The sequence below is a fragment of the Scatophagus argus genome, chromosome 10, assembly GCF_020382885.2.
Source record: "Scatophagus argus isolate fScaArg1 chromosome 10, fScaArg1.pri, whole genome shotgun sequence".
NCBI classification, from domain to species: Eukaryota; Metazoa; Chordata; class Actinopteri; family Scatophagidae; genus Scatophagus; species Scatophagus argus.
In genome coordinates this window covers 13601201-13618632 of record NC_058502.1, presented here as the reverse complement: position 1 = coordinate 13618632, position 17432 = coordinate 13601201, and the positions used below count along the sequence as shown (strand labels likewise).

At 41.3% G+C, this 17432-nt stretch overlaps 1 protein-coding gene across 5 annotated transcripts in view; it reads right to left on the bottom strand.

Annotated features, from left to right (window-relative positions):
- Positions 1-3676: 3676 nt before the first annotated feature.
- adgrb3 (adhesion G protein-coupled receptor B3) overlaps positions 3677-17432 on the bottom strand; it is a 108872-nt gene continuing 95116 nt past the window's right edge. For 2 of the 5 annotated variants that reach the window (XM_046402178.1, XM_046402179.1), the window contains exons 20-31: positions 14991-15141; positions 13130-13199; positions 12672-12738; positions 11373-11476; positions 10955-11053; positions 10451-10622; positions 10212-10307; positions 9410-9449; positions 7164-7843; positions 6995-7030; positions 6003-6107; positions 3677-4701 (exon numbers count right to left, since the gene is read on the bottom strand). In XM_046402178.1, the coding sequence (XP_046258134.1) occupies positions 4513-4701; positions 6003-6107; positions 6995-7030; positions 7164-7843; positions 9410-9449; positions 10212-10307; positions 10451-10622; positions 10955-11053; positions 11373-11476; positions 12672-12738; positions 13130-13199; positions 14991-15141 (1809 nt within the window). In that variant the 3' untranslated portion in view covers positions 3677-4512. The remainder of the gene's footprint in view (positions 4702-6002; positions 6108-6994; positions 7031-7163; positions 7844-9409; positions 9450-10211; positions 10308-10450; positions 10623-10954; positions 11054-11372; positions 11477-12671; positions 12739-13129; positions 13200-14990; positions 15142-17432) is intronic. The other 3 variants (XM_046402180.1, XM_046402181.1, XM_046402182.1) reach the window with 3 other exon arrangements.

Below are 17432 nucleotides of genomic sequence, written 5' to 3'. Positions count from 1 at the left end.
AACCACTCAGCACTTGCTTCCGAAGGATTTGCATAAAATCCTGAGTGCATGTCCAATTAGAATTTGTGGTATGCATACCTTGTCATAACTATTGTGCAAGCCTGCTTTGAGTTAAACCATTATGTGATATGCCACCCCCACATACACTAATAAACCAAATAAGCCTTGAGCCAAAAACATGGAGCCCTGGAACGGCAGCAGGGAAGATGATCATCCTGTCAGATCAGAGGATTTTTGCTCTTCAGAGTACAACTTCGTCTTGTCATACCCCGTATTCAGAAGCCAATGTTGTCTCATGTTTTAGCTCCTTCGGGCATCACTTTTTAGTTCGTCTCTTGCAAGTTTGTTTGGGAACAATGAACACATTTTAATGAATAAATGAATGTATTAGTTCAGGAAAATGAAAATATTTTTGCAGGGAGCTACAGTACTAGTAAGATCTGCCTTAGGGCCATACATAACATGCATTTGATTTTGACACAATTTGTGCAAAATTGTCTCATTTGTGATCAAATTTAATCCTGTATCACAGAAGGTTCTTGTTTTTTTTATTATTAATTCAATTTGGGGTAGTTTCTAATTTTAGGATCGTCTTGGCCAGCTCTCTGCATGAACAGGATGTAAGCAGAGATTTTAAACCTTCCCAGCTGAATTTAACTGGACTCATGCTTTCACATCTCCACATTATTTTAAACCAGAAAAAGAAGCTACAAACCTCTGAGCCACAAGGAAAGCAGGTTTCAAACTCATAGATTTGAAACCTTAAAGAAAGCATTTGTCTCGTCTGTACTTACTGCATCCCAACTTGTATCATCACCATCCTGCTAATCATCACTCAAAACAAATTCTCCCCAGTTATTCTCTGTGATTATTAAATATCACAACTCTAGAAAAACAAAACCTAGTTGTCTGACGGTAGATGAAAGTACTGTTTTCTGTTTTTTGTACCTGAGGTCTGACCCTGTTCTCAAATAAGGCAGAGATTATTGTGTGGAGTACTGTAGATACCGAGAGGAATTGCAGAACAGTGCATCCATTGTCAGGAGCTAGAATACCATAATACGTACAGTGCATGGTAAGTACCTGCTGTGTGGTGTCTCCCTAAGTGTGGTTTTGTTTTGTTTTTTTGTTTCTGTTTTCTGAGGATTTCACTATCCTGCAAAGTCCAGTCAGTTTTGCAGCTAACGATAGCTTTAACAATATTCTGACACTTGGGTGCAATACACCAAGGGGGGCACTCACGAGATACTCCTCAATGAATGGGATGTAGTGAAACACCTCTCTGTTATCAAAGAACCAGGGATTACGCAAGTAACGCTATGTTTCTTTGGTTCAACCACGCAGATGTTTAACAAGCTAACCAACGAGTTGACTAATAGGTACTAAACCCCAAATACAGTTGAGGCTGATGGGAATGTCAATAGTTTTTGTAGGTATTCAGTCATAAATCATAACGTACTGAAAGTGACAGTAGATGAAATGTTGGTGAACTTGTAACCACTATCCCCCACTTTCATTATATCCTCCACATCATTTGCTGGGATGGTTTTGTGATTTTTGGGTGACCCAGAGGCTTTCCCCTGGGATTTAACGTTTCTGACAGGCCCTTGACAGACAAGCGGTTTGCCTTACCCCTCAGTCACGCCTCCAGGGAGGGCAGCGATGCAGGATCGGTGTGATTATGTTGATTCAGTGTCGGCGGGCCCTAAGCAGGTTAACCCCTCTGCTCTTATGGGCTCCTGGGAGTTGCCACTCCCAATTGAGTATTTGTCCAGCAGGCTTGTCAACATGTCCTGGTTCCATCCTCCATCAGATCATCTTCAGTACCACATAGTAAATTGAGCTCCATAACGTCTAAACTTCAGATCAGAAGTAATTTTGAAGCTTTTTCTTTGATGATCTTTTGACACAAGTGCAAAGGAGTTTTTTTTTTTGTTGTTTTTTTTGTTTTTTTTGTTTTTGCATGGTAAAGTTTGTCATGCTCAGTTGCTAGTGAGTCATAGCACACTCATCTGACAGTGACGTAGTTCATCCAGTGGAGCTATAATGGCGAACTTTGATCCATACACATTTAGAGCGATTAGGTTGTGTACCCTAAGGACATAAATTATCATTGAAAGAGCTGAAACATGTCTGTTTCATCTTTGGCCGAATTCTATTCATTCTGTAGAAGAAAATGTCTTTCAGCCATGCATTTATTAAACTACTGCTTACAATTTTGGGAAAGAAAATACAATTCAACTGCTGCTAACCTTAAACCCAACCCTTGTAAATAAAAGAAATGCACTCAGAAGCTTATGAGGGGTGCTTTTGTTGTATGACCTTGGTGGGTTCAAGCACAGTTGCACGTCCGCGTCTTTAAGCGTACAGTACAGTCTGTGATTGGTGCACATAACTGTTTCTTTCAAACACAAAGAGTAACATTAATTCACCAGTGTAAAAAGAGAACATGATAGACATGTTTACGTGAGAATGTCTGAAGTTCCTACTCCGTGATGTTAATACAAATACTGCTGTGTCCTTTGGCACTGGCTGATAAAATGCATCCCTCTGAGTTGTACCATTATGGTACCATTATGGTCTCTCAATACTCAGGTCCCTTTAATCTTTAGCACAGGAAGACCCTTGCTTTAAAATTCAGGTGCAACATCACTCCTTGAAAATATCTTTTATGAAGATGATTTGGCTTATCTTTCTCATGCTGTCAGGTTTTGTGTGACGTGGGATGACATTTTTTCTGAATTTATTTCACTCCACTGGATATTGGCCTATTAATGAAAAAAAAAGTCTCCAACAGACAGAAGAACTGCATATGATTAACCTAATTATATCTAAACTGTAATGCACTGTAAATTCAGACATGAATGTCTTGGCTGAGCTCTCCGGGTAATCAACTTAATTTATGTTGTGAAGACATCAGAGCACAACTGAGGAACCTCATTAATGTAAGCGTGTTTATAGTCTGCTTCCCCCTTTTTCCTCATCATCCTTCTTGACTGATGATGCAGAATGATCCATGACACAGCTCTTCCTCCTCCTCCGTCTCTTCGTCCTTTCCTGCTGGGTGGCCCATCGCACCCCGGAGAGGCCACTCGTTTGATGCTCTCATTGCAGAAGTGTCTGCCGTACCGCGGACCACCAGACGGGACAAACGAGATTTTCCCTAAGCCCTCACACCGTCTTTCCATTTGTGCTCTGTCTGGCCCTGTCTGCTGAGGAAAATCTTAACCGATCTTATCAGGTGAACCTTGTGGAGGCACAGAAACCTATTAGGAGTTTGAATGTTTCCTATCCAAATTCAGAAATCAGATATGGGGTGGATATATGAGGTGAGTCAGGAAACTCTACAGTAACCTTCAACTACAGTTAAATTGAAGTTTAAATCTTAAAGACAATAACTAATCTGAGCCAATAATGTGAGTTACTGGAGAGAACTTTTTTTGGATAATCCAGTCTGACACTAGACTAGATGCTTGGCAAAAGTTCCAGCAGTGCATTTTAGAATAACGGGACACTATGAGTCTTGTTATTATCTTTTAAGTACATTTAAAATGTCCAAATTTCTATCATCAGTCACATCCCAATCATTTGATTTCACACATTCAAACATTCTCCAAAGTAAAGAGTAAAGACCAACAAACCACATAAACTTGACACAACCTCTGAAGCAGTACGAACATATTTCCTCTTTTATTTACATTCCTTTTCAAATGTTAACATTTTTCGCTATAACTTTTGATCAGGTTGGCATTTGTTCTCATTAAAATAAATTGGCACAAGTAAAACATATGTAGACAAAAGTTTATTTACACCATACAACATTTTGTTTTTAAATATTTTATACAGAGCTGCAGATGAGAGAGCTTGCTGGGATCCTTCAAGCAGATTCTGCAGTATTAAAGTTGTGAAATATATTATTTATATAAAAGTGAGTATTATCTTTATTGCATTTAAAGCAATGAAGAATGTAGCTTGACAAACATTCATTTTAATATGACAGAAAAAATCCTCTTTGCCTCCCATGTTTTATATTATAAAGTAAAAAGTGTAGTAATGGCCAAACAGACTGTTATAAACTTTTTAAAAACCTGCATAAATATATACATTGTGCTCCCGGGTCCAGTTTTATGAAATCAAAACTAGACCCAATGAAGCTGGGACGACATGGCATGTCATTTGTTTTGTGAGGTTTCATCTAGAGAGATTACCTTTTTTAGCCAATTCCTCAACAGATAATTTGAAACACATGATGGTAAATATTGTACACCAGGCTGCCCCACACTAAGTACACTAGTGAGAATACAAAAAGTAACACTGATGTTTTTTTTCCCTTTTTTTCTTTTTTTCCTCTCTCCTCAGTCCTTATATTGTATTGGCACATAATGTCCCTGCCACACTCGTATTATCCAGATATGTATGCCAAGGCTGTTAGAAAAGTCTGTTGCTTTATTCAGTGCAAAATACATCCCCTTCTCCTCCTTTCCTAGTTTGCATTTTCTTCTCTTTCACCCTCTAGACCTCTGTTTGGAAGTCCCCTTCCTGGACGTCTAAGGGTAAGTTGACACACTTTTCCCACTCTGCAGGCGTCATCTCCAGTGAGTCCTTGGTGTCAGATTCTAGTACATTCATAGTGGCGTAATTCTGGTACTCACAGGCTGGATTGTAGCTCTCCCATGGGTTCTTGTTTGGCATTGCCTTGTCCTGTGAACATTGCCAAGGGGGTGTGATATTAGTGCCACGACATCCTCTGCAGTGAAACAGTTTTTTTTTTTTTTTTTTTTGTTCTTTTGAAATCCAAAAAAAAGCAAAGACATTTCATTCAAAAGGGCATTATATGAATTCCTACCCGTTGCTAATTGAAAAATAATGGATTAATGCTGTGGAAAGCATCAAATAACAAAAGGTAATGATAGTGTATTAAATGTGACCATGCTTACACTATTATCATGGAGTCATAGTAGAAGTGTGTTTTCCCCAAGCTCAGAGAACTGGTGCATTATATACGCTTCATGTGTGAGCCATTCATCTGAATGTGCTCTCATTGACAGTCCCAAAGACTCTATTGCAAATAAGGGAGAGAAGCTGCTCCCAGTCAGGGAATATAAAATGGATACTAAGGTCTGCAGCCAGCTCTGCAGTAGTTTATTTGGGAAAAAAAGAAAATGTGGGGTGTAGGGTGAGAATGTACTGTAGTTATCGTTTTCTATACAAAAGAACTTGCACTGGTAGCTTAGCAACAGCCTCGAATTACATTGTGCTTGAAATGTGAGTGAAAAAGCATTCCATGCAGCCAAAAGCCTGCTGCGTAGCTGACATTGTCTAATAGTCTGGCTGTGTTTGGTCACCAGCCCAATTTCTATTTGTTGCATTCAATACGGAAAACATTGCTGCCTGTCTGAAAGAGATGGATAAAGCCTGGCACTGTATGCAGCTCCAGCCAGGTGCGGAAACAGATAGTGGGTCTTGATTTGCAGCGAGGTCAGAAAGAATTCTCATAACTCGCCTGACTTCTAGAGCCATTGTGACAAAGAAGAGAAGTTTCCCCCCACACAGTTGCAGTAAGAGAACAGAGAACTTAAGGGAATATCTGTATAGATGTTGATTAAATAAGATTAAATAATCTGCCATGCATTAATGGAAAAATGATGGGGTTGCTAAGTAGATAAATGTGCATGTAAATAAAAGTGCATTCATGGCCTTGCATTGGAATGGATGCACTCTATTGCAACACGATTACCAAAGGTCTTTCTTCCCTGAGACTGGCCTTGTGGACAAAATGCTTCCGGTGCTTTTAAGGGGCAGCCGCCTCACTCACACCCGCCAGCTGCTGGCAGGCCCACTATGTATAGGAAGGTTCACTTCCACATGAATACTTCAGCTACATAACCGCTCATTTGCACAATCACACATTATGTGTCCTGCACCGGATATCTGAATAGGGTATTTGGATGTTGCTCTCTTTAATTGGCTGACCGCCACCCCCCTGGTTTCCTGTTACTCACCATGCTGCCCATATTTGGTATGTCTCGAAATCGGTCCAGGGTTTGAAATTTCTGATTCAGTTCCTGGAACAGCTCCATGTGTCTTTTCCTGGTGTGCATGACTTTCTGCAATGGCAAGGGTTTTCTCTTTGGTATTGACAGCCAATAATGGAAATGCATCTTCTTTTCCACCCCCTCCAACTCTGATCAATTTGTTAGTGTCATGGTAGTTTACTTATAGGCCAGGTTTGAAACAAATCTACTTGTCTCTGCATATATACAAGTGACTGCCAAAATAAAGGAAACACCAAGATAATTAAAATTAGGGTGGCGCAACACTGAAAGCCTGAATTATTTGAATTTGCAGTGGTTGGAGTATCTGGATTAAGCATAATTCTTCGGTAACAAACTGCCTCATTTAGAGTTTTGTTGGCGTAAGGGAAATCCTTATAATCAAAGCTTGGCACAAATCTTCCATTTTAAGGGTTGGTGTGCATCTAAGTGAAAACAAAATACGCCCCATGCCAGAATAGCTGCCAGAAACCTCATGTTTCCTTTACTTTGAAAGTGTGTACAATATATATGCAGTAAAGCCTGATTTAACAATGCAAAGTAAATGCTAAAACCTGCCGAAGGGTGTTTGAATATGTGATTGCAAGCCAATATAATTATTGTTGAAACCAGTGGTAAAATCAGATGTGAAATGTGCAAATGACTTTAAAAGCATACATTTCAAAAATCAACGTATAGCTAATGGATGTAGGAGATGGAGGAGGACAAAATGCAGATGAACTGTTGCCCTGTTTGTCAGTTGACAGCCTTGCTTTTACCTTAACTACACAGCATGTCAATAAATCTCTTTGAGTCAAGGCTGTGTAACTCCAATAAGCTTAAGAGGCACAACAAGTACTAGTAAATCAAATGACAAACACAACTGCAAAAAATGACTTTTCTCTGCATAAAAGAAGCTAGACGCATGTACTATGGAAGGAGACTTTTTTTTTTCTACGTACCTCAAAGTCCAGATCAGAATATCGTGATTTTCGTCTCTGTGAAAATAAAACATGAATGCATTAAGTTATTCAGTCATCACTTTAAAAGGATGTATACATGTAAAGTGTGTGGTAAAGTGTTAAGTGCAGCTCTGTGTCCTCTGTGCTTCATCCACACGAGCATATGTACCTCTAAGGAGCTCATAGATATTGTAGACCCTGTCTCACTCCTAGAAAGCCCCGCAGTTTCCTCCATCTCGGCGAGGAAGTTCTTAACAGCCGTGCGAGGTTCAAAGGGCAGGTTTTGTATCTGCTCTGGAGCGCTAGGATACTGCTGCTCCAGGTTCACATTCATGTGGTCCATGCCTGACGAGCTGATATTAAAGTCAGGGCTCATCTTGTAATGCATCAGCCTCTCGTGTGGCAGCGTATCCATGGTGATGTTCATCTTGGCATCCTCTTTCAAAAGGGTCGATGTGTTACACGACCCTGACACCGCTGCTGCAGATGCACGAGGCATGACTATGTAGTCTGTCTCCATCATCTGGCCCTGCGCTGGGTGACCCTCCATGTCGTGACCAACCATGTCATGGTCGCTCTGTCGCATGGCGTCATCGGTGCACAGGTAAACAGTGCGGCGCATGTCAGCATTACTGTCAGCCATGCATTGCTCCTTTAGGTCACCTACTCCCATTGGCATGTGCAGAGCTGAAGGCTGCTGGATAATCACTTTGGAGATGATGTTGCCAGGCAAGGTGGAGTAGTTGAGGCCCTCAGGGGCCTTCTCTTCCTCATCATCATTGAGGGAAATGCGGGAAAGGGTGCCTGTTATGGTGGCGGCGCGACAAGAGCCCATGTCTTTGTGGAGTGCTGCAAGGCAGAGTGATACAAGGATTAGAGTAGTGAAAAGAGAATAATGAGAGTAGTGTCACAGCTTGTGTGAGATTATTACATGACCAGAAGAAAGAGAGAATTCAAATCAACAAGAGCCAATTCCCAAAGGATTTTGTGCTGCAGGGGGAAAACTGTAATGACAGAACAAATAACTGTGAATATGCATGACATTACACCTGAATACAGAGGGACTCAACGGCAGATACAGCTATCTCAAGAGGATGCAACAGTAAATAAGACAGCATGGTTTCATTGTCTCTCTGAAATTCCCCTGCAGCATCCTATTCCTGGTTTAGTGACTGGTGATGACAGCAACTATGCATTCAAAAATATATAAATCCATTATTAATATATTTGTGAATGAAATGTACCTTTCCACTTAAAAAACACCCCGTCATCCCCACTGAGCGTTTTCATCTTCACATCATGAGTTTTGTCTCTACACAAAAGGCCTGCCAGGAGATCACAAGGACGACAAATAAGAGCTCTCGCCAAAAAAGCTCGCCATCTAATTTGTTCGGCGTGGACACTGGGGAAACCTGGAGTCTGGTATTCATACTGAATAATTCCTCTGATCAATGTTTACACTTCTATACTGTAGGGTGACACTGCAGAATATTACTTCAGCGTCTGATAATAAACCCCATTTGTAAACAACCAACTTCAGAGCTTTCACTTTCCAGAGTCTTCTGGAAAGTGAATTTCTCTCTGACTGCACCTCAGCTTCAGCCTGAATCTGGTCATGATTTATAAACGACATCTGTCTGCTCTGCCTTTTTTTGTATCGGGTAGGTGCACTTTGGCTTCACAAGATCGCTCAGCATGACGCAGCATGGGTCAGAGGAGCCAGACAGCTTCTTTTTGTCTCTTAACAAGCCATGTTTCTGAGAGCTCTGAATAATGGTCAACTTGCTTATTCCCTGCAGATCCATTTAGGATGTCTTCTTCATTGGTTTGGAAGGAACTGGAGAGAGACAAGGCTCCGGGATCATGCTAGTTGCCACCGCTAGTTATATTCAGGATGGACTGCCTGATCTCTTAGGAACATTTATTCACAATTGTTTTATTAAATCGTACACTTGTCTAGCAACAATTACTGTGGCTCACAAGTATAAAATGAACCAGATGCAGGAATCAGGAAGGAATATTACCTTCCAACTAGTTTGAGCTGAAGAAGAAAATCCTCACAAAATGAGACACATAGCACCTAAGCACCTCTTCTATGACAGCATCAGGGTGTTAATGAAAAACATAATTACCAAATGTGACTGTCAGAAGATAGAAAAAAGCTGCTGTTATTCACATTTACTGCAGTAAATCCCCCAAAATGAAGTGAATATCCAGCAGCTCCCTCCTTATACTGTTTTGTTCTGAGATTAAAGTCAGTGTTTTGGTAACTGTGAAAAAACTCCTGTGGGGATTGTTGGTTGTTATGTAACCTCAGCTATTTTTTACTGTCTAACCTCTTTTGGGTGTTTTTTTTTTCCCTGCACGCCAGGCAAGGAGAATCTAGTTAACAAGAAGAGACCATCTGTTCCTTACCTGATCGGCAGGCGATGTCCACATCTTTCTCAAAGTCCGTCTGTAGGTAGAGGATAGTCAAACGGTCAATAGATAAAAGTTCACTTTCATAGGCCTACTCTATACTGCTTATTTATGAAACCAAAAGCACAGTCATCTGTGAAAAAGAGCTGCAAGGTAGTTTAGGATTAATAAGTTCCTAATGCCTGGTGCTTGGAAAGCTGGGAAGTATTTTGTATTTTCTGCTCACTACTAATGACTGTATTGAACCAGGGGGCTCTGACACCACTCTGCTACCATGAAAACAATTTCACTCAGAGGGGTATCAGAATACTAATGGCAGATCATGATGTGCCAGTGGCGGGGTCGTGCTAGATGAGGAAACTGGTATCCCATTCGAAAGGTCAGGTAGGGGAACAATCCTCCATTACTCCGTGAGAGGAAATGAGAGGGATGCATAGCAAACATGGACAGTAAGTCCAATCAAACAGAAATAAAGGATCGCTCTTAGGGCCTAAGAAAGCCATAGAGATGTACTGCCATTTATCAGAGGGCAAAGTGTCCACCCTGCATGTAATTGCAGCTGTGCAAGACCATCGCATGGAAAATTATAAACCTATAGGAAACAATGCCTTATGTTTTAGAGGCCATATTAAACAGAGTAATAAAGTGCAGAAAAAGAACGACATGAAGAGCACAAGTTAAATCAAGGTCAATGGAGAACAAGGGGGTTGCATATGTATTATAAATAACCAGGGAACAATGTCTGCTTAAATTATAGAGGATCTAATGGTAGCAGATAACAGGGGGTAACAGCGCCTACCATTATCTGAGCATGCCCATTAGGGAAGGTTCCTGTTGCATCACCGCTGATTGGGTCTTGGCAGTTTCTGAGCCGGCATCTAAAAGCATCCTGGACCTAAAGACAGGAGGAATCAGTTTTTCATGCTTTTTCATCCTCTGCATAAAAAGTTACAGTATTTTACAGTATCTATAACTGAGCAAGTTTACGCCTTGCAACAGATTGCATATGCATGATCTTGACTTCAAATCATCCTCTACCTCTCTCCGTAGGATACAGTGCACCATCACAATGACAAAACCCTGCAGTGAGTCAAAGACCGCAAAGAGGATCTGAAAGAGGATGGAGCGCTTGTCTGTCATGGCGAGCACTGCAGACATCCATGTCAAAGCCAGCAGAGGTAGGACAACACAGGAACTCCACAGGGACGCCCTGAGAGCAGGAAGGAAGGATCAAGTAGAAGAAATAAAAGTAAGCCATTGGTGTAGGTAATACGATATGGTCTGGAGTCAAAGGTAACATCTCCATCAGGGCCTTTTTTTACTTCATAGTAACAGCAGGGCTTTAAAAATAAATCCCTAACATTGCATGTTTACAGTAAAAGACTCCTAAGCCGATGTGATGCACTGTGGGTGTGATTGGAACATCAGTTTATGCTGCAGTAGACTGCAATGTGGTCTATAACGTAGAGGTGGACACGCTGTACATGCAGAGACTCCCCGTAGCATCGTCTTATTGATTCAGGGACACTGACAGGCACTTACATTGCATTGCTGGCTGTAGTTGCTGATAAAGCAGTTGTTGATACAACACCACATTTGGCACACTTGAGAGTTAATCCTGTATGCGGCTCACTCATCTGTCTGTGGGACACAGAGACAACAGCGTGACAAACAACGCTTAACAGCCACTACTCCGACTTTCTCCCCCGTCATATTAGCAACAGCAGAAGCAGCCAGTGTGTGGGCGTTTTAAATGATTTTCATCTTGGACTGATTCTGCCAAAGAAGTACGAAGCCACGTCGCTCCCGAGAGAGATCTGACCTCTTTATGTTTATGCCTCTCATTTCCTTTTCAACAGCTAGAAAAAGGAGGTCTGAATCTCCATATGTATGAAAAAAAAAAAATCAAAGCATATTTATACTTTTGCAAGAAGTTAAGAAGAAAAACGGAGGTACTAACAAGGATGTGCTGTCATACCCTGCTCGATGCTTCAGCTTCTTGTCCAGTATGCCATCTCTGGACACCAGTTTATTAAACACCAAGATGCCGATCACCATGTTGACCTGCCAATAGGACGAGGACAGGAGAATTAGCTTTTCAATAAATCAACTGCAACCATTATTTCAAAACCATATCTTATCATTTCCGAGCCTCACATTCCTCAGTGGGTAGCCAGTGATTTCATGTCATTATCCTGCGGGCGCTTCTTTTTTTTTTTTTTTTTCTTTGACTTTCAGTCCATACTGAGCTTTGACTTCTAGTTTCTATTGTTTGCTCATCTTTTTGACATTTCAGCCGATGGTTGAGGCATGACCTGGATACTCATCCCAGAACAACAGACTTAAGAAACGATCTATCTGACAAGAAACATTTGTCTTCTCAAAGGCACCTTCTACTATTATTAGCAGCGCCTACACTAAACAGAGGGAGATTTACAGAAGCTGGGTAGCAGATTCTTTAAAACATTCAGCTCCAATCTCTTTCCAATCCCTCTCGCTGAGATAAAGAGTTCATTAAGTATTTATACAAATACATTTGGGAAGTCTCCATTCAACGAGCTTTGTTACTGTGTGACATTGCATTTTGATGTTACAGTATGAATGCAGTGATAACAGCAGTATGGTATTCGTTCTCACTGCAGAGGCTTGTTCCTGCCATTTTTGCAGAGATTAGCTGGTCTTCCTCAGAGGTTCATCGCAAATGAAAACGACAGCGCAGCGACACTTCAAGTCAAACCAAGACGTTTTGTCACTTTTTAAAAGAAATATCTGAAATCGCTTTATTTCAAATCCCACCACAGAACCAAGGTTTGACAATGGAGAATATTCGCTGTCCTCTGTCCCTCCGACACAGACTCAGTGATTTGCATAATCACATTTTTTGTGTAATTTTCTCTGTCCAACAATGTAAATACAAGATGATTAAAATACCCCAGTATATTAGATTTTGAACAAATCTAATGCATGAATACTTTATAACCTCAAAGCTGCATGGAGCACCATTACAGTAAACGAACGGGGGAATTACTTGAGCACATTGCCTGATGGGATGCTCATTAGTTTGACTTTGAAAACAGAGTGAGTTGCTCCTGTTAGGAATGTCTACACTGACATTTTGTCACATTTCAACACGGTGAGGCAGTGCCACCTCGATACTGTAGAACAGACACTTGCACCCAGTATTTTCTCTTTGTTGTAAAACTACATCTCCCTTGTTTTCTCAGCAGTGGAAACAGGACATCTGATGGCAGAATCGTACCAGAACAACAGCAGCTGCGGGTCCAACAAAGGCATACAGGAGCCCACCCTCCAAAGACAGCCAACAGCTGCAGGGGGAAAAAAACAGTTAGCTTCCACCAAGACATTAACTTCCAAGTTAATGGCGCACACCACCATGCAATTGTATTTCCCTCAATTGTCAGGGGACAAGTGCCATATGTTGTAACTCTATTTCCAAAGTTTCACAGGATAATAAAATGCTAAAGAGATTTTAAGCAGTGTTTATGTGCTTGGTCTCCAGCAGGGATACAACTCACATAAAATTGGGGTCTTGCTGTGCTATTTTGAAATTTGATTGGGTTCAGGGGACTTTGTTTATGGCACTATTTAGGTTAAGTAAGCCACTGCAGAAGCACTTAATCATTACTCTTAAGCATTATCATGAACCTTCTGCACATGTACAAAATAATGAACACAGATAAAAAAGGAAAAACTTACTATAAGGGTGTCCCATAGCCCTTTGTTTTGGTGAATCCCATTGAAACAGCAACCACTAAAGCTGGTAATCCTTAAAAAGAGAAAACAATCAATAGTTATTCAGGCAGTTCTTGTCACAGCTGAGAGCATAAGCCCACTTCATTGTAGGGAAAAGTCAGCCTCTGTGTCTTACAGCCATTAAAGGAAAGTGCAACTGGAGTCACTTCATTAGAAGATACAGTGTGAGACTATGCAATCATCTGAGAGTATATGATCAACTGCATGCATTTCAATATTTCTTTCAAAACACCGTGCAGTATTCCATTAAGTGGCAGAGGAGAACAGGCTGTACTGTGCTTTGACAAAATGGCAGCAGTGCACAGAGTGCAGAGAACCACGTAGTGGAATTTCATCACTGTACTGTAAGAAATTTCCCCCGCCCTCCACACCTTTTATATGAAGAGATTTTTTTTTGCTGTGTGCCTCCTCATTATAGATTGTTGTAATGGATTCTGTCCTAACTCCTTGTGTGCTCAGAATATTAACGCTTTTTCCTCTCAGAGTGGCGCAGGCAGGTGCTATTGATGTAATCAGTTTCCAGGAGGCACGAGGCGAAGACCCTGTGGCCATCCAGTGCCTCTCTGCAGTGCTGAAGAGGTAAAGAGCGCCGAGTATACACAAGCATGTCATGAATCACCGCGCAGGCAGCAGCCTGGTGGAGACGCTGCACTTCAAACAGGCTGAATCAAGAAACAACAGGTTCCGTGTGCTGTGCGTCGCTTTGGAAATCAATTTTCAAAATGCTCTGGGTGAACACGGGTGTTAATCTGTAGAGGATTAATTTCATTTTCTAGTCGTTATCTTTTGAAATATAGTGTCCAGGTTATGTAATGCCTTTTCATTGTTATCCAACAACACACTGACTGTTTTATTTATCATCTGATTGTCTGTGCTGGTGTTTTTTAAAGAAATCTATGTGATTGTAGAACAGCCTTTGTCCATTTTTTTTGCAGCAAGCAGTAGCACCGCAATGACTAAGAGAGCCTTGTTTGTTGCTAGGTAACAAGAAGAATGAGTGTGGGCTCTTTCATAATCAAATTGATTTTTTTAAAGCAGAGATTTCTAGTAGTCTGTAAGAAAGAACCCTCTGGATGAGGATTTAGATTGACATTTATCAAATGAAGTCAGTTGAAATCTTTCAAATTTCGATACAGTTAAATCGATTGTTTTTTTGTTTTTTGTTTTTGTCTTTCTGTGCTTTTGAAGTGCAGGGACGACAGCGTGGGAGGCAAGAAAAGCGTAATTATCTGAGACCCAGACTGATTAGAATCTGATGTAGTACGGGTAAAATAAATACACTATAGTGGTTGTCCACTCCTACCTATAGTTCACTTGCTACATGTTCTTGTTACAAAAGGTTTCCTGTCAGACTTTGAAAAGGATTTTAGAATATGTATAATAATACAGCTCAAACTGAAACCAGCTTGACTGTATGAATTCATTACATTTCTGAAGGTCTTAGATAAAATGTACTCTGCTGCAGTGTAAGTGCTTGGCTCACACCCTCTTTATCAGACATAAGGTCACTGCAGCCTGCTACAGGGGAGAACCGCACCAGTCTGTCTCCCCCTCCACTGCTCAAGGCCAGTCCATTTACCCAGCCCTCAGAGAGCTTGACTGAAGCACAAAAGCATCACAACAAAGAGGCCGATAGGATGAAGATCTGGCTGCACCACAGAGGAAATGAGAGAGGTGCACAAAAAACAGACGTACATTTACTTGGAAAGACGCCTTGGCAGGAGACTTCGAGAGAAAATGACAACAGTGGCAAGGTATGATGAGAGATAATGAAGAAGTTTAGAGGAACACTGTGCTTACTTACCCCAGCCCAGACATAGAAAGCGCTTGCGAATGAGCCTGGTCCGAACCTTTCCTGTCACCGCCATGTAGGACTGCCAGGCCTCGGTGAGGACCCAGCAGAACGATGCCAGGAAGAAGAAGTGCAGGAAGGCTGTTGTCATGACACAGACTCCCTGAAGGGGTCAGGAAGAGATATAATTACAGACTGAAATATTCACAGAAATACAGTTTACCATTGCTTTTGAAGTAAATATGACCACGAAGGCGCAGCTTTAACACGACAGCAAAGGCAGGCTTGGGATTAGTTTACCCAAGTACAGCTTTTTGTAAAGCAAGAGGCTCCCTGCGGACACACATTGATTATATTGACATTTCTTTTTTTCCTTGAACTATTGCTGAAGCACCAACAGCATTTGCCCGTCTAGACCATCCACTGAAGCACCATCATGTGCAGTCAATGAAACAAAGTGTCGGTTTAGACTGCAGCAACAGAGGTGGCAGTTGTAGTAAAGATCTGAGCCAGGCTAGCTGACACAGAAAACCATGGCGTAGCATTCTTCTGCACTAACCCTCATTAGTATGCTGGGGATCCCACCTGGAGGCATGTGAGCCAAGGTCAACTGTTTTACACAGACAGGAGAGGAACAAACCACAACACTGCTTAAACGATACAAAATGCACGCGTCGGAGGCAGCAGATTGCATTCAGGCCTGACAATGTAGCAGTACTTTTCAGCTTCATTAGCTTGTCCATCTTTGTTCCACAGAGAGAAGCATCTCCAAATGGGATTGTTTAGAAGGGGATTAGAAATAAAGAAGTATCCTTAGGAATCTTGTCATTGCACGCTGACATTTGTGAGGAAGAAGAGATTAAGCTTGTTTTCGGTTCAGATTGTTTGCAGTGTGAAGCTGTGGTAATCTGTGTGAGGCTGCACAAAGACGGAAAGATTGAAGTGTATCATCTCGTCCCAGGGCGTGTACACCATACTGTGAGATCTCCCATACACTTTACATCCCCGCTGAGAAAACTACACTAAAGCCATCCATCGCCTGTAGTGTTCATACATGATAATAATCCTGCACAAGAGGTGGGAAATCCTGTTTACCTGCACTCACAAGGGATATTACTAATGTAAGTGAGGAATTGGGCAGAAAATATTTAGCAACATTCACGTAGGATGCATTCAGGTGCAGTGTGTATGTTTAATGTTATATTTCCAGTGTCTGAATTTGACACTTAAATTAAGACAGATCAGACAGTTCAATATGTATGTAAGTTCACCACAGGCCACAGCTAGCAGAAAAGATCTGCTGGGAAAACACGGCGACATAAATGGCAAGAGTTATGTTCGCAATTATGAGTCAGTTTTGGCAGACTGGACCTGCAAGAAGATTAACAAGATCAGCAGTGTGCTCTTTTGATACTTGAGTGTGAAAAATTCCAGCCTCTTAAAATGTACCTGTACCTGCCAAAATCTCTGCGGTGCACCCTGACAGTCGGCTGTGAAATTTTGTGTTTTATCAGTAGGTTCTAGATAGAAATGTGGAGAACATCAGTGCAGGTTTTGTAATTTAAACAGCAATAAAGGCAAATTGTTTTATCTATGTCAAAATAATACAAATGTCCTACGGGAAAGAGGAAAAGAATCTGCTTTAGTGCGTGCAGTTTCATTTGTAGAAATCACACATTCTCTGCTATACAACTTTACTTGGTAAGCTTCATCTATAAATTGTCACTGTATCAAAGCTCCATACTGTCTACTTCTGCAATGTTTCTGCCTTCCCAATTTGGACTTCTGCATGTTAGCACCATGTGTATGTCACTGTTATTTGATAATGAGAAGACAGTGTGAAAAATCCTATAAGACAGTAAAAACAGCGACTTTACTCGTACATGCTGAGCGTTGACTGAAGGGAAAACTTGTATATACAGTAGCTATACTGCCTGTAGTTACATCTGAAGCTAAATCTGGTGCTGCTGTTGCTTATGTGCTGTCCAAGGTGCTGAAAATAGAGCCTGCCTTGTTTCCTGGAAACAGGTCACATGCAACTGTTAATGTTTCACAGTTCACTTGGTTGCCTATAACCATCCAGCCTCATTAGTCCTCGAAAAAAACAAAAAACCTGTGCATTTGAAGAGCTACAAAAGAACAATATGAGAACATTATAATAGTACCGGTTGGACGTTGGACAGTCACACACACAAAAAAAAACCCAAGGTTGAAGCCTAGAGTTCACGCTGCCCTTTAGGAAGGCAAATGCCGTGAGATGCTGAGCGCGCTCTGTCAGTAACCATGGAAACAGAGGAAGGGGCCACATTAAACCATTGCAGAGCTGATAGACATGAAGGTAAGAGTAGGGGCTGGCTCGGAATAAGTCAAGTCACTTCAATAATGGCAGTTTAAGGCCAGAGGAATTTCTTACCACAGCGTGATTAAACTCTCACTGAAAGAAGAGGAAATGAA